The sequence below is a fragment of the Hypanus sabinus genome, chromosome 6 (genome assembly GCF_030144855.1).
Source record: "Hypanus sabinus isolate sHypSab1 chromosome 6, sHypSab1.hap1, whole genome shotgun sequence".
Taxonomy (NCBI): domain Eukaryota; kingdom Metazoa; phylum Chordata; class Chondrichthyes; order Myliobatiformes; family Dasyatidae; genus Hypanus; species Hypanus sabinus.
In genome coordinates this window covers 60702349-60725497 of record NC_082711.1, presented here as the reverse complement: position 1 = coordinate 60725497, position 23149 = coordinate 60702349, and the positions used below count along the sequence as shown (strand labels likewise).

At 39.9% G+C, this 23149-nt stretch overlaps 1 protein-coding gene across 1 annotated transcript in view; it reads left to right on the top strand.

Moving 5' to 3' along the window:
- The first annotated feature begins 1446 nt into the window (after window positions 1-1446).
- LOC132395008 (G patch domain-containing protein 8) overlaps window positions 1447-23149 on the top strand; it is a 525927-nt gene continuing 504224 nt past the window's right edge. The window contains exon 1 of the mRNA XM_059971340.1: window positions 1447-1557. Coding sequence (XP_059827323.1) covers window positions 1447-1557 — 111 coding nt within the window. The remainder of the gene's footprint in view (window positions 1558-23149) is intronic.

Below are 23149 nucleotides of genomic sequence, written 5' to 3'. Positions count from 1 at the left end.
CACTTTCCTAAGGTGTGGGTGGGTCTTTATTTTGAGACAAGGCACTTACCAAACAGTAAATTATAGAATGGGCAAGAGAGTTCTTTAATTGGCATAGCATGCAGAAATGGAATGCATCCATATTTCAATTTTACGTTTCCATATTTATAACTTAAATGTTTCTGATAATCTGTGCATAATGGTAGTGTTACTATACATGTAAGTCATTGGTCCTGAAAGAATTCAGTCCACATTTGCCAGGGTGCCCAGTGATTAGCATCATCAGCCTGTGAAGAGTTTGACAAACGTTGTAGACTTCTTTCATTCAAAGGATTCCCTCTGTTTACTGTTATTAGGTGATAATGCATCATAGATTTCATAATGAACATGGCATTTTAGCTGTGTAAACAATAGAAGCTTTGTTGGCCCGTTTACAAATACAGGATGTGCTGCTGTTTTGTTGGCATTTTGCTAATTACATTTGCAAATAAAATAACTGAGGTTTCTCAATCCTCTGACACTCCAGCGTCCAGGGCTGCCTTGGTCCAGCCTGCTCCCTAGTGGCACTGTTTACAGCAAATGAAACAATTCAGATTAATGCATGTTGCTGAGGAGCGTGGCAGTAAGACAATAAAGTGATTCTTCTCTGTTTCCTCCTCTTTATACCCTATTTGGAACCGGGTTGATCATTCTCACAGTCAGCAGGGGGTGAGTGCCGGAAAGGGCTGTTGCTGCTGCTCTTGCTGCAGCTTGATATTGAGCCAGAAAGGGGAAAGAAAAAGGTAGCAAAGGAAAGTATGCAGAAAATAAGCAAGGAAATTCAGCCGTAGGAAATGAATGAGACGGCTGGCTAAATACGAGGAAACTAAAAGACTTCGGGGGGAATTAAAAAATACTGAAAGAGTTCTTAATGTCATTGCAGTTCGGTACAGGTTAAACGTGATTGGAAGTTGTCATCTGTGGAAACCCACCGCCCCACCACCCTCCGTCCCTGTGTAGCTTGTGTGGTAGTTGCTGGGTTAGCGGTCCATTGGTGGCTGTCGTACCTGGGCTTGGAGGGCAGTCTGCAGTTTAACTGAAGCAGTGGTATCCGAAGCTGGTGGCAGTGCGTAAAGGGGACTCCGTTATCACGGACGGCTCAGCACGGTCTTTTGTCCATTTGCCTGTTAGAACAGTGGCGATCTGCTGCATCTGCCAGATAGTGTGGATTTTCCTATCTTACCCGAGACGAAGGATTAGCATTTTCACATGGTCTGCGTTTCGGGAAGTGCTTGGGTTTGCAGCCTCGTCATTTAATTGTCGGAGCCGAAGGATTGGTTGACTGTGCTCTGCCTCTGCCTGCCGATGGTGAAGTAAAACAGTGTCTAGGTGTTGCATGACAGGGCTCCCGTTCTCACTTTCCTGTGCGGCTGTTGATCTCCCTCTGCATATGTCAAATCTCAGTGCATATGGGAGACTCATTACCGTATGGCGTGCTATTATCTTGTGATCAGCTCAACACATCTCAGCAATGGGCATTTTAGAAGCATTAAAGGAGTTTTTAGAGGTCCGCTGTGCAAGAATGGGAATGAAGCACTGGTAAATTCCTTGCATCTTTCCTTTCCTTTTAATTAGACGTAATAAACTTTTGTTTTCCATTGTTACAGTTGCATCCACTGAACCTTCTGGAAATATGCGGCCATCCGTGTTAATTTTTGCTTCCTATTGAAACTGCATTTTAGTGGTTCAATTGTTTTCGATTGTGCTTTACTGTTGAAAAGATGTGCAGTAAGTGTGAATCTGTACATATCTGCATGTTGTTCTATCTGCTCGAAGCAAGGAAATGGGGTTTCAGAATCCAAAAACTCATGAAACAGTTAGTTAATTAAAATGCTGGCGCGCTGCCTATCTATGTCTGGGAGCAGATCGTGGTTGAACGTTAAAGTTACTTTTTTTGCCGAGCATTTATTTCAAGTATCGTTTGTTTTTTATTACCTTTTCATGTTACAGATACAATTGTTCTTTAACGACGCAGCCAGTTTTACAGGTGCATAGTTGTCCTTGTGTAGATCCTCGGGTTAAAGCACCAGTTTTATCATCAATTAAGATAGCAGCTTCCGTGAAAAGACTACAGCCATCAGCAGGAAGCTGAGATCTTCGTGCGCTTTGAACCTACTCTAGTTTCCTTGACAATATGTTTTTGCTAATGGTAACGTACCTGCGATGCAAATGTCAGAAGTTGCAAGAACATACTGGCCAGGTAGTTCAGAGTGTAGCAGTTCTGTGATGGAAAAGGGCGTTTGGCTGACAGCGATAGGAATTTACCCGTTCAGGTATTATTTGTGCAGGTGAGAAACAGATCAGTGTTCGCACGCAGAAGCTCCACAAATGTTGTTTTTCGGACTTTTTAACCCTTGGTTTCACTATAAATAATTTTGAATACGGGCAGTAGATGGAAATTTAGAGAAAAGAACATCTTCGACACTCACGAGAACAAGTATAACTATTGAATTTAGAAGGTAGTTTACTAAGAGTTATATGACAACTGATTCATTCGCTCAAGTGTTGCTCATTGTCAGATTCTATTAGATTGCAACAACGGTGCCACAGTTTATGCAACAGCAGGTGAAATTCCTTCTGATGAGTAATGTTGGATATTGTCGATAATACTTAGTATTTATTAAAATCTGCAGCTCTGGATTATTGCAAATAAATTAACTGCTTTATAGTCTTTGTAGATATTTGTATGGAACCGTATTTCTCTGAGCATATTGTGATTCGGATCATTAACACACATTTGTTTTCTGTATATGTCTAATAGTTTGTTGTTGCAAATACTTTCAGTATTGATGCACCGAGTTGTGCATTACTAATTTCAAGTAATCTGTGTTACAAAGCTTTCCCTCTTCAGTATTCTTCTGAAGCTTTCCAATATCCTTTTGAATATAAAGTTTTCTTCCGATTTCAAATTAGCTTCCGAAGTTTCAAAAATGTTCACATTTTCTGTTTCTCTTCTCAATGCTTACAATTGGAAAAATAGCAAATACAAAGTAGGTTTGGTATCATGGTAAAGATTGAGTAATGTTGCTTTCCACTTTTTTCAATCACCATAAAATTAAAATTGTACACTTTTCATTTGATGAATTGAGCATTAATTTGAGCATTTTTAGAAGTTATGAGAGCTGATACTTGTTGATTAACTTACTCTGGGATTTTTGCACGAATGCTGTTCGACATGGAAAATACTGATTTATTAAAAGATTCAGAATCCTGTTCAGACTCCAATGATTTTAGTGGGAATTGTAGAGCTCCAGATTGGAAGGCAAAAGGAAAGGTAAGTTGCTTTATAAAAATATTTTGTATTAGTTTAGTTTTTTTTACATTTTACTTTTGTTTTTCTCTTTAAAGATTTGTTTCATTATTTATATACAGTATATTTCAATAGTTTTCAGCTGTCTCTGAAAATCAGAGATAAAAAATAATTCAGACATTGGAAACCTGAAATAAAACACAAAAAGAATTTGTTATCAGGCATTATCTGTGGAGGGAGAAACACAGCTAATGAGGGAAATTTACTATGACTGCATCAGTGCTGATGCTGGGACTGACCCAGATATCCCCAGAGAAATCTTTGCAATGTCCAGATTTGCCTGTTAATTTGGAGGACTCATTGGGTTAGAACAGTCTTCCCCAAGTTTTCCACCTTGTACTTTGGGAAGTCTGCCATGCTAAACTTGGCCCAGACCCATCTGTTACCATTCATTTTAGCATGAGAGCAGCAAAAGTGCACTAGATTTTTTATTATTAAAGTTAGTTTTAATGATTTTTTAAAACTGTTGAAATGTCTCTTCACTTTATTTTATATTATAAAACTAATATTGATTTTTTTCCTTTACTACCTGTATGTTAGTTTGTTGCAAGATTTTTCTGGATGTTTGTGTATGTTAAAGCTTTTCACCAACCTTTGAACTATGGGTATGAAATCTCTTCAAATATCAGAGCAGTCAGTGCAGACAGCTGTTTATATGGAGTCATTCCCTTTCCTGCTCCGTGCCACACTGAGCAGTGGTGGGATAATGCACCGGCCACACTGAGCAGTGGCGGGATAATGCACCGGCCACACTGAGCAGTGGTGGGATAATGCACCGGCCATACTGAGCAGTGGTGGGATAATGCACCGGCCACACTGAGCAGTGGCGGGATAATGCACCGGCCACACTGAGCAGTGGCGGGATAATGCACCGGCCACACTGAAGTAGTGGCGGGATAATGCACCGGCCACACTGAGCAGTGGCGGGATAATGCACCGGCCACACTGAAGTAGTGGTGGGATAATGCACCGGCCACACTGAGCAGTGGCGGGATAATGCACCGGCCACACTGAGCAGTGGTGGGATAATGCACCGGCCACACTGAGCAGTGGTGGGATAATGCACCGGCCACACTGAGCAGTGGTGGGATAATGCACCGGCCACACTGAAGTAGTGGTGGGATAATGCACTGGCCACACTGAGCAGTGGCGGGATAATGCACCGGCCACACTGAAGTAGTGGTGGGATAATGCACCGGCCACACTGAGCAGTGGTGGGATAATGCACCGGCCACACTGAAGTAGTGGTGGGATAATGCACTGGCCACACTGAGCAGTGGCGGGATAATGCACCGGCCACACTGAAGTAGTGGTGGGATAATGCACCGGCCACACTGAGCAGTGGCGGGATAATGCACCAGCCACACTGAAGTAGTGGTGGGATAATGCACCGGCCACACTGAGCAGTGGCGGGATAATGCACCAGCCACACTGAAGTAGTGATGGGATAATGCACCAGCCACACTGAAGTAGTGATGGGATAATGCACCGGCCACACTGAAGTAGTGGCGGGATAATGCACCGGCCACACTGAGCAGTGGTGGGATAATGCACCGGCCACACTGAAGTAGTGGCAGGATAATGTGCCGGGCCTGCTGAAGTACTGGTGGGATAATGCGCTGAGGTTAGGTGTGGTAGTGACAAGCAATTTTTAAGAGCCCCGTCATTAGGAGTCCATGATCATTTGTCAGAATTGGAAAACATTTAACTCTGCCATAATCATTAACTTTGCTTTTCATCTCTGCAAGTGCTGTCTAACCAGTTGAGTATTTCCAGAACTTTTTATTATTTGGCTAATCATCTGGCACAGATGTTTCCTGCTTAGACAATCAAATAGTCTTTGTTTTAGTACAAGCCTGGTGTGTTTGCTGATTATTTACAGTGTATAATGGAGCCAGATTTGCCCATTCCTCCTGAAAGATGAACGTTCTCCTAGTTTAAGCTTTCTGGCAGAGGCTAGCGGGTTTTATCCAGGATCTCTCTCTGTATTTAGCAGTAATCACCTTCCCATAAACCCTGACCGGATTTCCATTCCCTGCTGCTGAAAACCATCTCCATAACATGATGCTACCTCCACCATACTTTACAGTAGAAATGGTGTTAATTAGCTGATGAACAGTATGCCATAGAGTTAAGGCCAAAAAAGTTCCACATTAGTGTCATCTGACCATAAGACCTTCTTCCACATCTTTACGATATCGTCTAAGTGATGCTTTGCGAAGTCATTATCGGCAAGGATATTCTTTTTAGCCAGGGCTTCGTCCTTTCCACTCTTCCATAAATATCCTTTTTGTGCAAGGTGTTGGAGATTGTGGAACCATGAACCTCAGCTCCAGGTGCAGCCACTGACTTCTGCAGCTCTCTCAGAGTGACTGTTGGCGTCACAGTAACCTCCCTTACAAATGCCATTCTTCTCCATGACGAAGTTTAGTGGGGTAGCCTGACCAAAACTGTGTGGCTGTGGGTTTCATGATTGCCTGTGCTGAGCTCTGAGGTAAGTTCAGTGCCTTTGAGATGGTCTTGTACCCTTCCCCTGATTTGTGCTTCTCTATTATCATTTCCATGACTTGCTTTGAATGCTCTTTTGTCTTCCTTTTGGTTTGGTCTGTTGAAAATCTACCGTACCGTTGGACCTTACAAAGAGAGGGGGTATTTATTCTAATGAATTCATTGAAAACAGGTGATCCTCCACAAATTGGGTGAGTTGGTAAGGTCATGGAGTGTACTGCACTTGAGGAAAGTTTGCGTAGTAATTACGAAGGGGATGAATACTTTCATCAGGCTCACAATTTTGGTTTTTAATCTTTAGTAAATTGCCAGAGGGTTTTGGATTTTTTTCTTTTGATTTTATATGATGTCCAATGATTTGTAGATTAGATCAAAAAATCTGCTTCAATATTATTTAAATTTAGAAAATGAGACAGATGTGGAAATAGTTGTGGGGGCTGAATACTTTTTCAAGTATGCGATTTATCCTAAGTAACAGGATGCATTAATATATTACCCACTATGCCCATTTGATGTTAAGTTCCTTAGAGCAGCAGGTAGCTTGGAGTTGGATGGGGATTTTGGTGATTTTAGCATTGTCAGCTGTGCAGCAAGACTTTCTTCTCTAGGGACAGTCAGTAAAAATAAATGTAGTTCCGTGATCTGGATATGTTCTTGCAAGTGAAAGGAATTTGTTTCGCTCTGGAAGTTGTAGTGAGCTGGAATCTTTTGCAGTAGTACGTTTATAAACCTCCAGAAAATGTTCATAACTGAATTAAATGCATACTCTCTCTCTTCTACTTAAAAATGTTATTTTTCAGTACTCTCAATTTTCCTATATTTCTAGTATATCATCTAAAGAGAGGTAGGTGTACACTATAATTTCCTTAAGATAATCTCAATCCATGAAATTTTGTGTTTATTTTATCTGCCCTTCCAATCTGGGAGATAGTGCTATCAATCCCCGTTAGAGGCCATGCTTGGTGTATTGTCAAGAATCTGGGAAATGAGGTAAGTTTGAACTTTAATTTTATAAATATTACAGATGGACACCAGAAGTTCTTACATTTGTTTCTTAGACAGATGGTTGACTGATCTCAAGTCGTAGACAGGCAGATGCTCAGCTTTAATGCACTTAGTGAATAAAAAGCCCTATGACACTTGCTGCCTAATTTTCTATATGGAAGTTTATACTGGGTCTCGTATTGGGCTAGCATAATGGAACTATGCCTAAGTGTGGGTCTCAGAAAAGAAATTCGACAGGAAATCTGCTTATAAATTAGTTTTACTTTCATTCAATACTGACAAATTGACACTGGTTCTCATTCTGGAAATTTCTTGCAGTTTTCATTCAGATACTGGGGAGCTATCAAGACTAAGTATTTATCATCAGTTCCTTTCATTCAGTTAGTGATGTATACTGCTGATTTTTATCCCTACACTCTCCACAGGCAATCTTTCCACTTGAAAAGCCTTTTACTGAAGGGAAAGTTTCTCTAATACTCTTGTGTAGGTGTAATTTTAAAGCTTAATACTTAATACTTCTTTGCAGAGTTTGCAATGTATCTTATTGAGACAGATCATCATATTGGCAATTAGATTCCTGATTTGGGGTCTGTATGTTTGGAAAGATGGTATTTGGTTTGCTGACTGCAAAGTTCTAGACTCAAATGAAGATCTTAAGCCCTATCAGATATAGATCGCTATGGGCAGCCTCACTAAAGCGAGGTTATGCTGTAACCACCTAAGGGCTAGTTTACTTCCCTGTTTATCCTCCATGGTCAGTTTAACTGCCGATGCCCACTATTCCAGTGGTGGGTCCTCTCTCTATACCAAGGAGGAGATACTTCCATCTTACAAAGTAGTTTAAACACAGTTCATTTATCTTTAGTTGTAGATATTTAAATCCAGACTAAATTCTTAACACATTTTTAAAACTCAGAAGATTTCTATCATAAAATATTTCCAAATTCAAATGATTTCTAAAACACAATTTCCAAAACACAGGTACAATTTCTATAAGCTAAAAATAAAACATATTTACAGATGAACAAATTGTCCATTGCAGAAATCAAAGGCAGAGGAATGGATTCTAGTTACCCCATCTTTCTGTAATTATTCTTCCTGTTCCTTGACCATTCATAACAAGCCTGACTGCTCTCTAATATTTTACATTTTTTTTGGCACTTGGGTGGCTTTACACATGTGATATTTTTTCAGATATTTTTTCACACAAACAGCCTTAAAGCTACCGGGGACAGAGTTCCCAGATACTTCCAATGAATGCTGTGAAGATTACTCTTTGAGCACACACATCTTTAACTATTAATAAATCTGCTATCTGATGTACCAAATAATATATTGACCTGGCCTCCAAGCTTCCTTGAACTAAATAACTTGGTCAGCATTGTCTGTTTTGACATAGGCCAATTAACATAGCCCCATTGTTTTACAGTGCAACCAGCCCCAGGGTTTTGGCATGCATTCCGTATAGACAGTACAGTACTGTTTGTTTGCAAAGCTGTCCTTTGAACTTCAGACTGATTAATGGTTGTCATTTACTTTACAAACTGAAGACTGGCTCCTGTTTACAACAAGAAACTGAACATAGACATTGGTTGGAAGTTTAACTTGCTGAAAAACAACTATTTGATTTTTACACATGTCAGCTGCTATGTTAGAAAGCTGAGCTTGGCAAAAAAAAGCTCCCATGGCCCCAGGCAGTGAATAGCCATCACACTGGCCCTGGGGGAAGTCCAGAGTAATTTCAGAAAATGAACCTGGGAGTTTAGGATCTGAGGGCACAGTATTAAGATAAGGGAAACTGAGATTAGGAGGAATTTATTTCAGCAAGAATATGCTGAATATGTGAAATTAATTGCATGGGGGACCGTACAGGCCAAGTTATTGTATGTAGATTATGATCTGGTAAAATTGGGTTTATTGGTCACATGTATGTCAAAATATACAGCGAAATGCATCGTTTACATCATGAATGTGCTGAGGGCAACCCGCAAGTGTCACCATTCTTGTGGCACCAACATAGCATGCCCTCAAGTTATTTACTATAGGTTGATGGGTATTTGAATGGTAACGGATTCAAGGGATATCGATTGAAGGTAGGAGAATGGGGTTGCGAAAAAAAGAAATAGGCCATGATTGAATGGCACAAAGAAGATTCAATGTGCTGACTTTCCTAATACTGCTCCTATATCTTGTGGACTTACTCTTGCTTGCACATTGTTTATAAGCGTCATGTATAGCTTTATATCTTAACTTTGAGTACCTTATTCTGTGCTCTGTTGATTATACATGGTCCAAAATAGTATGTTCGAAATGTAACTGATCTCTTAGAATATTTGCAAACAGAAGTAACATATCCATACACAAATTTACCCATATTCACTGAAATAGAGTAATGTTACTAGTAAAGTATCGAGTTGCAGAGTTTCAGAGGAAATGTTAAATTTCTACTCACTTATATGATTAAGGTCAATTCTGAAAGATTTATTTCATATGTAATTTCATATTAATATTTAATGGCAGGCATGAATTTTCATAATGCTTTGTATGGTTTGATGTAAGTTTTAAGGCTGAAGATATCCTTGCTTATAGAACTGAATTTATACAACTTTAGAATTAGAATCAGAATCAGGTTTGTTATCACTGGCATGTGTTGTGAAATTTGTTAACTTAGCAGCAGCAGTTCAATGCAATACAAATAGAGAAGAGAAAAATAAATATGTAAATCAATTGTAGTATATGTATATTGAATAGATTTAAAATTATGCAAAAAACGGAAATAATATATATTTAAAAAGTGAGGTAGTGCTGAAGGTTTCAATGGCCATTTAGGAATCATATGGCAGAGGGGAAGAAGCTTTCCTGAATCACAGAGTGTGTGCCTTCAGGCTTCTGTACCTCCTACCTGATGGTAACAGTGAGAAAAGGGCATGCCCTGGGTGCTGGAGGTCTGTAATGATGGACACTGCCTTTCTGAGGCACCGCTCCCTGAAGATGTCCTGCGAACTTTGTAGGCCAGTACCCAAGATGGAGCTGACTAAATTCACAACCCTCTGCAGCCTCTTTCAGTCCTGTGCAGTGCCACGTCTTAAGTCAATCTAATGCAGGAGTTCCCAACCTTTCTTATGCCATGGACCAATATTTTTAAGCAAGGTGTCTCTGGACCCCAAGTGGGAACCCCTGATCTAAGGCTTTAAAATAAAAATTGTTCCCAATAGAGTATTTAAAGTAGTATTTCAGCTCAGAATAATATCAAATATATATTTACTATTTTAGAGAAAGTATACTATGGAGTAGATCTTTCAATGTAAATTTTACTGATTGCTTCCAATAAGATTCTGTCTAAAACTTTTTTGACCTATGGGCATATGTGGAGCTGTAACCTGGATATCAGAACTTATGGCACACTTTTCTTAATTAGCTTCCCAACTTTATTAAAAACTGTAATTGAAGAGTATTTCAGATACTCAACAGTTTTCAGTTGTTTTGGGTGGAGGGAATAGCTTTTGAGCTTTTCAGCAAGCCATGGCCTTGTCCTATTAACCAGCAGTGTTCAACTGTTTTGGGCAAAGGGAACAGCAGCAGCTGTGTTTTTCAGTAAGCTGTGGCCTTGTCCCATTAACCAGACAGCATTTTTATATAGTTGAGATCTTGCATCTGTCATTCTGTCTAACATCAAAACAATTTAGAATCCATTGAACATGCAATAAATGTAAAGAAACCCTAAAAATCGATTAAAGCTTAATAATGGATGCATGGCAGTCACTTTTACATTGTAAGGGGAAATGGACTTACTTTGATTCTGTGGTAAGCAGATTAGGTGTTGCTAGAGAACAATTGTTAAACAATATATTTTGCTGAAATATATTTAAGTGGAATCATGAATGATTTGGTTTGAATAATAAATGAGAAATAGCAGACAGATAAAGCCTTAAGGGAAAACTTAATGATCAATTTTAGTTACAGACATGGATGACATCATGTTTGTGTGCTGATAACATGAGAAATAGCTTTGCTGGAAATATTTACATCAAATTGTATTGTTGATTACAATTCTGAAATTCTCCTTCTCATTTAAAATATTATCTAGTCATATTTAAGTGGGTCAAACAGTGATTAGGTGATGAAAAAAATCAGTGGAAATAATGTTTTATTGATGGACTGCCTATCTACTTGCCATATATTCCACACACAGTTATTTTCCCCTCCCGTGACATTTTAATTGCAAAATGCAGTTTGAATGCTCTGTGGTTCAGCAGAATTGGGGTCATCAAGTTTAACCATTAGTGTTAAATATATAGAAGTATTATCTCTTTTTTGCTCTGTTTATCCTCTCCAACCATAGATGCTGCCTGACCTGCTGAGCTCCTGCAGCATTTTGTGTGTGCTACTCAAGATTTCCAGCATCTCTGGTGTTTATAATTTATAATTTCTTTGAATGTGCTGCTATCTTTAAATTAATTTCTACCTTTTCAAAAGGTTTTCCTCCACAGACATTTTGTACAGTTTCCATAATGCTCACAAAACAGTTACCACCTGTGGTGAACTATGTGCCTGTCTGGACACGCCCCCTGCTGACTGCTCCTGTGGCTCCTCCCACAGGCCCCTGTATAAAGGCGATCTGAGGCCTGACGCTCGGCCTCAGTCTCCAGGTCATAGTATGATAGACACTCACTCCTGGTTCCTTCTTCCAGTCAATAAAAGCCGATATCTCGCCTTACGTCTCAGTGTGAGTTATTGATGGTGCATCACCATCCTAAGGTCACAAATGACATTCTCTTTTACAGTACATGTAGTGTGGTATTCCTTCTTAAGCTCTAATGGCTTTGAATATGATCAAACATATCATTTTACCCCAATGATTCTCCTCTATTTGAAAAATTCATGTAAACCAAGAAATTAGCAACAATTCTCAGTGGAGTCATCTTATGATTTCCATCTTCTTGCATTTGGAATTCGTAAATTTTTTTGACCTGAATTCTGAAATTCTACTAGTAAATTGTTCTCCTTTTTATCGCTCTTAAGTAACACTCCTTAAAGCGTACCCTGGTGTTCTTAAGTCTGGTCATCTGGTCTTTCAAATTACCGTATCTTCTCTCAGAAGTCATAAGAGAGAAAAAGTAGTGGCCATGGTGGCAGGTGTTCTTGATACTATGAGTCCTCCTGAAGAAATGAACTACAAAGATGAACCTGTGATGAACTAGCCAGAGTTTAACACTTTCTGCAGGTTTGATCAGTCAAGAACATAGCAGTTGCTATGTCAGGTTGAGATGCAGCTCATCATTATGCTTTCTATAGTACATCTGTGGATGTTCAAGAACCCTCGTGATCAGGGGGTATCTTCTCAGACACCAAAGAAACTACATATGCTGATACTTTCTTGCTCACCACATCGATATGGAAGGACGAAGTGAGGTTGCTGGTGACATACATGCCTGGAAGCTGAAGCTGTAGGATCATCACTACAGTAGCTCTGTTGATGAGTGTGGGTGGTATCCACCCTCCTGCTTCCTTAGGTCAACAACCAGCTCTTTATCTTGAAAGTATTAAATCAACAGTCTAGATCTTAACACTGTGACTCAAGGTCATTGGGCAGAAATAAAGGTAGCTTCACTGTATGAAGTTTACTGGCTGTACTTTTTTACATGTTACTGCCTTTTGTGTATGTCTTCCAATGAAAAGCATTGAAATTGCATTTTAAAGCTTTGAAGGCTCTACTTCTAGAGTGGCTTATGCTAAAACATGTGCATAATACATTAGCACTGTGGTTATTTAGCCTGAAAACTCTTATGCACAGAGTTTAGTGTCATGTTGAATTAGTCCACAGCCATGTAACCATTTTGCAATATTTAGGAATGATTATAGCTATCTAGGAAAGAATGCACCTTGCATTCAGAAACTGTGCAGTTCTACACTTAAAATGCTACAGTGCCAGTATATAAATTTAATTTTACATAATTGAATGGAGTGCATATGGATTTTGACAAACTACAAAGTAAAATCCAATGGATAGAGTAGATATATTTATCATAATTTTTACTTGGTATAATTCTGCAGAGCTTCTTTACAAAATCTCTACAGGGATTCTTTAGAATGTCTTGCTTTGAAGGGTAATAACCTTTTTGGGTAAGATGTGTTTATACTGTACATTGATGGGTATTGATCATGTTATCAATCTGATGAGTGATAGAACACACTAATGTAGATATTAAGGCACTGAGAACCTTATCATTGTGATGGATTATCACTTCCTGGGCCAGGGGACCTCATATTTTGTCAGGCTTGGCTTTCTAAACAGAACAGCTGCCACCTGTATAATCAAATAGTGGAAGTTAAACTTCTATCTATATGCTTTGTTTAGCTTCTGGTTGTAAATGGGAGCCAGTTTTAAGATGTAAATGGAAAGTAGTAATCAGTTGAAGTTTGCAAATAAGCTTTGTCTGTGAAGCAGACTGCTAGCTCAAAACACCTGGTTTATTGCTAAGAGATACAATATTGGACAATAGGTTATTCAATTTGGCTTGCTTCAAAACAAGCAATGCTTGCTAAGGGTCTCAGCCTGAAACATCGATTGTACTTCTTCCTATAGATGCTGCCTGACCTGCTGCGTTCCACCAGCATTTTGTGTGTGTTGCTTGAATTTCCAGCATCTGCAGATTTCCTTGTGCTGGCTAAGTTGCTTAGTTCAAAGAAGCTTGCAGACCGTTTGGAGGCAAATCATTTAGCTTATCAATAACTGATCTGTTAGTAAGCTGGAAATTTTATGTACTCTAAAGTTAGTGTTACAGCATTAACGGTGGGTGTTGGTTGTTTATTGTTTCCAAAGATGACGTTTGTCTGTGCAGCTTGAGAAAAACCTCTGCAGGAGGAGTTTTATAGTGAAAAGGCCAGTGCACTGGGGCAGTTCCACTCTACGGCCTCAATAATCTTGGTCCATTGGTGCGAACAATCGTCACGACTGAGATGTCCTTGGCTGCAGTGGATAGTCATGATGCTTTCTGTGCCTTGTCATGCCCTTCACTCTCCACAGAGCGTTGCGGCACCGCCTTCTTGACCATCGGATCTCAGGATCAGAATCAGGTTTATTTTCACCGGCCGTCAAATTTGTTAACTGAGTAGCAGCAGTCCAATGCAATACATAATATAGAAGAAAAAAACAAAATATAATAATAATAATAATAATAATAATAATAAAAATCAATTATAGTGTACATATATTAAATAGATTAAAAACCATGCAGAAACACAGAAATAATATATATTAAAAAAGTGAGGTAGTGTCCAAGGGTTCAATGTCCATTTAGGAATCAGATGGTAGAGGGGAAGAATTTGTCCTGAATCGCTGAGTGTGTGCCTTCAGGTTTCTGTACCTCTCATCTGATGGTAACAGTGAGAAAAGGGCATTCCCTGGGTGCTGGAGGTCCTTAATATTGGATGCTGCCTTTCTGAGACACCAATCCCTAAAGGTGTCCTGGGTACTTTGAAGGCTAGTACCCAAGATGGAGCCGACTAAATTTACAACCCTCTGCAGCTTCATTTGGTCCTGTGCATCAACTCCCCCCCTCCATACCAGACAGTGCTGCATCTTGTCAGAATGCTCTCCATTGGATATCTTTACAAGTTTTTGATTGTATTTGTTGACATGCCAAATCTCTTCCAACTCCTCATGAAGTATAGTCACTGATTTGCCTTCTTTATGACTGCATTGATATGTTGGGGCCAGGTTAGATCCTCAGAGATCTTGACACACAGGAACTTGAAGCTGCTCACTCTCTCCATTTCTGATCCCTCTATGAGAATTGGTGTGTGTTCCTTTGTGGTTGATCTCATCCATCCAGTACGCCGGAACTGACTTCACATGCTGGGGTAGGCATATCCCTAACTCACCAGAGTTGGAGGTGCCTAGCTAGCCTCACTGGGTTTAGCTCACCTGTCAAAACAGTGTACTGGGGTGCAGCCACTGTCACACACAAACAGTTAGTTGGATCCACAGGTGAGGGCTGGGTGGCAGGTGGGGACAGACGAGCTGCCCCTGGGCAAAGCCCACCTTTAGAGGTGACACCTCATGCACCTCTAATGGTGGGCAGGTAGGAGTTGTGTCTCTGAAAAGCTTTTGCCCCATTTGTGTAAAAAGGGTATCTAAGGAAATATCATTTATATGCGAAGTCAGCCAGGTGGCAAATAAACTGTATAAATGTAAAGAGCGATTCAGGCTTATTAGGATTGGGATAAACAACATCAAGAAACATGGACTGAATTAGAAACCGTTCCTCTGGCTTTGATTTCTGTGATGGATGATTCATTTGTCTGCATCATTGGTCTATCTTTTTAGCTTATAGGAATTGTATCTGCTTTGGAAATCCTTTGTGTTTTAGAAATGGTTGTAATTTAGAAGTCTCTTATAAGATAGAAATCCTCTGTGAGCTTTAAATGTTTAAAAAATGTTGTTTGGATTTAAATGTGTATCATTGAAAATAAATGAACTATGTTTAAGCTCTTTGCTCACTGCAGTATCTATTGTAGGGGACAATGGTCAAATAGTGGATATGTCTGCTAAACTCACTGTCGAGGATAAACAAGCAAGTGAACTAGTCTTTGAAGATTTCTAGAACAGATCCCTGCAGAGCACTACTAGTCATGACCTCCAGGCAGAATATGTTCCACTTATTACCATCCTCTGCTGTCTCTGGGACAAACCAGTTCCAAATCCACACAACCAAGTTTTCCTGGATCCTAGGCCTCCTGGTTTTCTGAATGATGCACTATTGGGGATCTTGTTGAATGTCTTACCAAAATCCATATAAACCACATCCACTGTTCTACCTTTATTGATTTGTTTTGTCACTTCTTCAAAAAAGTCAATCAGGTTTGTGGGGAATGACCTGCCCCTCACAAAGCCATGCTGACCATCCCTAATCAGACTATCTTCCTCCAAGTGCGGGTAAATCCTGTCCCTCAGAATCCTCTCCACTAGTTTGCCCACCGTTGATTTAAGATGTACTGATCTATAATTCCCAGAATATCCCTAGCATCTTTCTTGAAGAAAGAAAGAACATTTGCCATCCTCCAATCTCCTGATACTACTCCTGACTCTGAGAGGATGCAGAGGTCATTGCCAGAGATGCAGCAATCTCTTCACTCACTTCCTATAATGACCTGGGGTAGATCCCATCAAGCTCCAAGTTTTTATCTGTCCTAATATTTTTCTAAAGTTCCCAAACAACCTCTTAACGCTGTTTTACATTGGTCTACGCTCAATTCACATTCATCAAAGTCCCTCTCACTGGTGACTACTTCCCTACCACCTCCGTCTCCAGAAATGTGTTTCCTCTTTCACTATTGATTAGTCCTACCTTCACTCTACTCACCCTCCTAGTGTTCATGTATGTGTAGCACACCATGGAGTTTACCTTAATCTTGCTCCCATGTCCCTTCTTGATCTCCTAACTCCCTTTTAAGCTGCTTTTGGCCACCTTATAACTCTCCAGAGCCTTGTCTGATCCTTGCTTCCTAAACCTTAAATATACTTCCTTCTTCTTGATCCTGGAACTGGAGTTAATCTAAGACTTTACTTGAAGCGTAGGACCCTTATACAGGTTTATAATCTTCAAGGGCCTAGATAAGGTGTATGGCCACGGTCTTTACCCCTGGGTAAGGACATATAAAGGTTTAAAGTGAGAGAGGAATGATTTAAAAGTGACCCAAGGGGTAACTTGTTCCACAGAAGGTGGACAGATATGAAACGAGTTGCCAAAGAAGTGATGGAAGTGGGTATAATTAGAACGTTTGATGCCCATTTGGGTAATATACTGGCAAATAGGGACTAATTCTGTTTACAGACTTGATCAGCATCGAAGAATTGGGTTGAATGGCCTTTTTTTCCTGTGCTTTATCATTTTATGACTACTTATTCATTTATAGAGCAGGCATTGCTGACAAGGTGTGATATCTACCTAATTATTCTGCAGAAGGTGATGATGAGCCACCATATTGAATGACTAGTCCTCTGGTGAAGGTGTTCTCAGAATGTTTTTAGGTGGAGAATTAGAGGATTTAAGCACAGCATCAAGCAAAAAAAAGGCTGTATGAGAAGGATGGGACATTACTGCCTGGAGATTCTCCTCCAAGTCTGGATATTGTATGACTTTGAAGGGGGATCTGCAGATGGTAATATTCCATGCTTCTAACATTGCTTCTGCCAGTAAAGTATTTGGCTTGGGAGAGAGAAAGTAGCCTGGGCATGTTTTGCAGATGGCACTCACAGCTGAGAAGATGTTTGCTGGAGCTTATGTATGGAAGAAATAGTGCAAATCAAGCAGCCTGCTCTGCTCTGGATGTTAAGTATCAAGTGAATTGAACGTTGAGGCTGCATCCATCCAGATAACTAAATTAAACTATCTGAGTACTCCCCATTTTAAAAATAATACATAAAGTTGGCCATGCATATAAAAATGTCTCCTGTGTTGCATTAAAGATTTATCTGATAGTCAAGTATCATCGTGTAACAGAGGTTACTGCACTAATCTGCAGACTTGAGTACATGTAAGGGATTTTGTGAAGAAATGGGGAATTTATTCAACTGTATCAATTTATAAAGGAGAGACAGCACAATTTGTTTTGATCAGATTTTGTCTGACTTTCTTTATTGAATCTTTTGTTGAGGCAGCAGAGACAGAGGATAACAGCAGTTCATTTAATGTGTATGTTGTCCTCGAAGGTGTCCAGTAAAAGGATATACATATATTAGGATTTTGGCACAAATGAAGCCCCTGGAATAAAAGAGATAGTACCTCTGATTGCACAAATTTAGATAAATTGTAGAAGACAAAGATGATTTTGGGCTGGGGAAGGAAACGTAGAGATCATCAAAGTGCTGTACTTGGGCAAATGCAATTTTTGAAATATATTTTCTTTAACTAAACTTAAAGGTACAGAAAACTGTTTTGAAATCTTATGATAGTATGAAATTTAAGAAAGATGATTTTGCAAGAGACAGAAGATGGGAGGGCACCGGAATAAATTCAACTTAAAAAACATGTAAAAACAGAAAATTAGTTCCCCTATTAATCACAACATGGTAGAGCTTAAAATTCAGTTTGAAGGTTATGTATGTGTCCTAAACTTAAATAAAGGTAAATACAGCAGTTATGAGTACAAAGTTGGTTAAAATAGAATGAGAAAGTAGATCAGAGGGTGAGGCAATAAATCAGCAAGGCTGAGATCAAAATAAATATTTCAACATTTCCGATTAAATATATTTTAGGAAGAAAGAAACTAAGAGAAGGATGCACCATCCATGGCCAACAAAGTAATTTAAAGATACAATAGATGCACAAGCATAATAAATTGCAAAGATTAGTGGACCAGAGAGTTGGGAAATCTTTTGAGTGAGCAGACAGCACAGGGGAGTAAAATAGCATGAGATACAAACACAGATTGTAAGAGAACAGTTAAAGTAAAGTTGAACCCTCAAAACATAAAAATAGGTAATCGATAACAGAAAACAGAGAAACAGCAAAGATTTTAAATAATTATTTTTAATTGGTCTTCAAGGTGCATAAAAATTCTACTACCAGGAAGTAAACAAAAAACAATAGGGAGTGAGGAAATAATTTTTAGAAAGCAGATGAATTTGTGAACCAGCAAATGGTCCAAATTCAAAGTAAATTTATTAAGAAAGTAAACACGAGGAAATCTGCAGATGCTGGAAATTCAAGCAACGCACACAAAATGCTGGTGGAATGCAGCAGGCCAGGCAGCATCTATAGGAAGAAGCACTGTCGACATTTTGTGCCGAGACCCTTCGTCAGGGTTAACTGACAGGAAAGATAGTGAAAGTAGGAGGGGGAGGGGAAAATGTGAAATGATAGAAGACCGGAGGGGGTGGGTGAAGCTGAGAGCCGGAAAAGCGATTGGGAAAAGGGATACAGAGCTAGAAAAGGGAAAGGATCATGGGACAGGAGACCTAGGGAGAAAGAAAGGGGGAGGGGAGCACCAGAGGGAGATGGAGAACAGGCAGAGTGATGGGCAGAGAGAGAGAGAAAAAAAGGGGGGGAAACTAAATATATCAGTGATGGGGTAAGAAGGGGAGGAGGGGCATTAACAGAAGTTAGAGAAGTCAATGTTCATGCCATCAGGTTGGAGGCTACCCAGGCGGTATATAAGGTGTTGTTCCTCCAACCTGAGTTTGGATTCATTTTGACAATAGAGGAGGCCATGGATAGACATATCAGAATGGGAATGGGACGGGTGGGCCATTGACTTCTCTAACTTCTGTTAATGCCCCAGCTCCCCTTCTTACCCCCATCCCTGATATATTTAGTTTCTTTCATCCCCTTTTTTTTCTTTCTCTCTCTGCCCATCACTCTGCCTGTTCTCCATCTCCCTCTGGTGCTCCCCTCCCCCTTTCTTTCTCCCTAGGCCCCCTGTCCCATGATCCTTTTCCTTCTCTAGCATTGTATCCCTTTTGCCAATCACCTTTCTGGCTCTCAGCTTCACCCCACCCCCTCCGGTCTTCTACTATCATTTCACATTTTCCCCTCCCCCTCCTACTTTCAAATCTCTTACTATCATTCCTGTCAGTTAATCCTGACGAAGGGTCTCGGCACAAAATGTCGACAGTGCTTCTTCCTATAAATGCTGCCTGGCCTGCTGTGTTCCACCAGCATTTTGTGTGCGTTGCTTGTTTATTAAGAAAGTATGTATGTTGCTGTAGCTACCTTCAGATTCACTTGCAGGTATTTAGAGTAAAAAAGAAATGCAATAGAATTTTACAAAGAAACTGTATACATAGACAAAAACTGACAAACAACCTATGTGCAAGAGAAAACAAACTGCAAATAAAAATAATACTGAGAACATGGGTGTTAAAGAGTCCTTGAAAGTGAGTCTGTAGATCATAGAATTGGTTCAGGGTAATGGTGAATAAAGTTATCCATATCAGTTAAGCAACCTGATGTTTTAGGTACGGGACCTAAGACTTCTGTAACTCCTGCCTGATAGAAGCAATAAAAAGAGTATGGCCTGGGTGGTAGGGTCTTTGATTATGGACACGGCTTTCTTGTGACACGTCTTCATGTAGTGTGCTCAATGGTGGGTAAATTCTCTTCAGATCACATTTCTTCGCCATTATGATGTTCAGTCTGAACAACAACTAAACCTCTTGACCTTAAACCAACCCAAGAATTAGGCGTGGGGAAGTGACACGGGGAAAATTATAGTCCCTGGATTGCTCTGGCCAGTGTGTGACTCCAGACCATGAATGGGTGAGTTCACATGATTTACTGCTTTCTGAAATTATGTGGCAAGAGCCAATTACACAAGCAAATTAAAAGAACTGTGTCAGTGCAAGCAAATCCCAGACCTCCGTGTAGTAGGATCTCCTCATTTTGAGTAGTAAGAGTGTGCGTTGTAGTTAGGGTAAAGGCATAGTGAAGGTGGCAGGGAACCCTAATGGAAAGCCAGCAGCTTCTTTTGTTCTCACCATTAGTGATTGCAAGCTTCTTTATTTTAAGTTAGCTGTGAATTATTCTATAAGGTTGAATATACTCAGTGGCCTCTTCATTAATTACACCTGTACGCTTGCTCGTTAATGTGAGTATCTAATCAGCCAATCATGCAGCAGCAACTCAATACATAAAAGCATGCATACATAGTCAAGAGGTTCTGTTGCTGTTCAGACCGAATATCAGAATGGGGAAGAAATGTGATCTAAGTAACTTTGACAATGTAATGATTGTCGGTGTTAGATGGAATGGTTTGAGTGTCACAGAAATTGCTGATCCTCTAGGATTTTCAGGCAAGTCAGTCTCTGGTGTTTACAGAGAATGGTGTGAAAAACAAAAAAAAAGTGAGTAGCTCTTTTTTGGGTGAATATGTCCTGTTAATGAGAGAGGTCAAAAGAGAATGGCCAGACTGCTTCAAGCCATCAATAGCTCAAATAATGATGCTTTAAGTAGTGGTGTGCAGAGGAGTATCCCTGAATGCATTTCACATCAAACTGGGAAATGGATGGACTATAGCTGCAGAAGACCACACCAGATTCCAGTCCTGTACCTAACAAAGTAACCAAAGAGACGATTAGGATATCCTCCTGTGAAGCACATTAACTTGCAAGCTTCTGGTTGCCCCACTATAGGAAGGATTTTGAGGCTTTGGAGAGCGTGTAGAAGAGATTACAAAGGATATTGCCTAGTTTAGAGGGCGTATGCTATCATAAGAGGCTGGGAAGGCTGAGGGGCGATCTGATGGATGTTTATAAAATTATGAGAGGCATAGATAGAGTAGACAAGGAGTATCCGTTTCCCAGGGTGGAAATGTCTCATACCAGAGAGCATGTATTAAAGGTGAAAGGGAGTAAGTTCAAATGAGATGTGAGGGGTAATTTTTTTAACTCAGAGCATGATGGATGGTTGGAATGTGCTGCCTGGGGTGCTGGTCGAAGCAAAAACATTAGAGACTTATAAGAGATGTTTGGAAGGGCCCATGAATGTGAGGAAGATGGAGGGTTTTGGACTGTGTAGATAGGAGGGATTCGTTTTTTGTGAGGGGAGCGTTTGATTTACTCCTTTGCTGGTTCAGCACAATATTGTGGGTGAAAGGGCCTATTCCTGTACTGTACTATCCCTCCTATGTTCTGTGTCCTACTGCAAGGCAGGCAGAACTAGATGAGGTTAGTTATGGGAAAGGACTTCCATTCATTGCCTTGTGTAATTCAACTTATGATTTTGGAAGGCTTAGAAGTAAGGATAGCTATGATTTAAAAAGTAGCACCACAGCAGGTTTGGAAAGGCAGAAAAGCAGAAAGGTGAAGGGACTTCTTTAAGCTGACATGTAATCTAGCAGAGGAACCAGCAAAACAGATGATTGCTAAGTCTCTGCACTAAGAGGAAATGGTTGCTCTGAGTGAAATGTGAATTTCACTGCATACCACAACCAAGCTTGAGATTCCACTCCTCTCACTGAATCACAGTAGCTTCACTTGGCACATCCTTTTACCACCCTTCCTTTCTAAGTGGCAACCAAAAGAGAGTTCTTCCTCTCCTGAATTTGTGTAATCAATACCTCTGTGGATAAATCAAAATCTTTTTTCCCAGAGCGTGTCCAAAACACTTGAAAAATGCTTTTCCTGTGCAGGGACTGAAAATGTGCGTCACTCTTGAATGCTGCAGGGCAAAAGAATTATTGGCAATCTGATTGCAGTGGATGAAAAACTGTGTGCAGCATGTTTGATTTTCCAGCATTTGTGGATGAGTTTGTGAATGTCCAGCATTGATCTCAAGGTTAAGGTTTTCTTTATACTCTTTAAGGAAATAAGGTTGAAAAAATCCAATCTGGCTTGTGAGGCCATTCATCTCACAGACCATGGCTTGCTGTTACAGTCAAGATTTTAACCACCCCACCCTCAAAAAAAGTTTAAATAATTTTCTATCTTGTCACCAGAGGTAATCTGGCAAAATTTTACAATAATTATATTCAAATTATTTCTGTTTTGATCAGATGTCTTCCATGGAATGATATTTCCACGTCTGCTGCAGACATAGATCTGTAATCTTTATATCCTTCAATCCCTCTCCCAACTCACCATTTGTCTATATATTTAAAAAGAACTAATGCAGTTAATCCATGCAGCATTATAAAGACTGCTCATGTACAGAATTAAATCACAACCCAAACCTGACCTAAATACATCCAATCGGAACCCAACCCACGCCTGAGTACTTAGTTTTCTCTGCACCTGACCTGACCTGACTCAAAGGAACATGCAGAAGAACAGAAAAAAATGTTTGTCTGTGTTGCCCATCTACAGCTGTTCATCAAGCACAGAGTACAAATGTGGCAATGGTAAGTGAGCCATCCTGCCCTGAATAAAGGACTGAGCCTGACATAACCTTTTCTGACCCAGTCCTGACACACATAGTTGGATCTCACTTGCCTCAGGATAGGTAGTCAGGTTTCATTCAGCATTAGCCAACGTAACTGGAAACTTGGTACATTTTCAGTATTTTGTTAGGCAATAATTCAACCTTAAATCTTGCTTGAAGCCTTTTTAATTTTGAATCAATGACCATCACTAATGGTTTTGGTTTCATTTCTGAATTACGGGCATGAGGTCAGTGATTTTCATTACACTGCCTGAGGCTCACATATAGCTGACTTGTCCAGGGCTGCTGCTGGAGCTAGGATATTAAGCAGAGTGAACGAGAGACAGATAGATTGGGATTTCCATTAGATGTTCCGTATCGACAGTTTCTGCTTTTCAGTAGATTGGGATTATGTTTTTCACTGGGAATTAGTCAGTAATCCTGATTT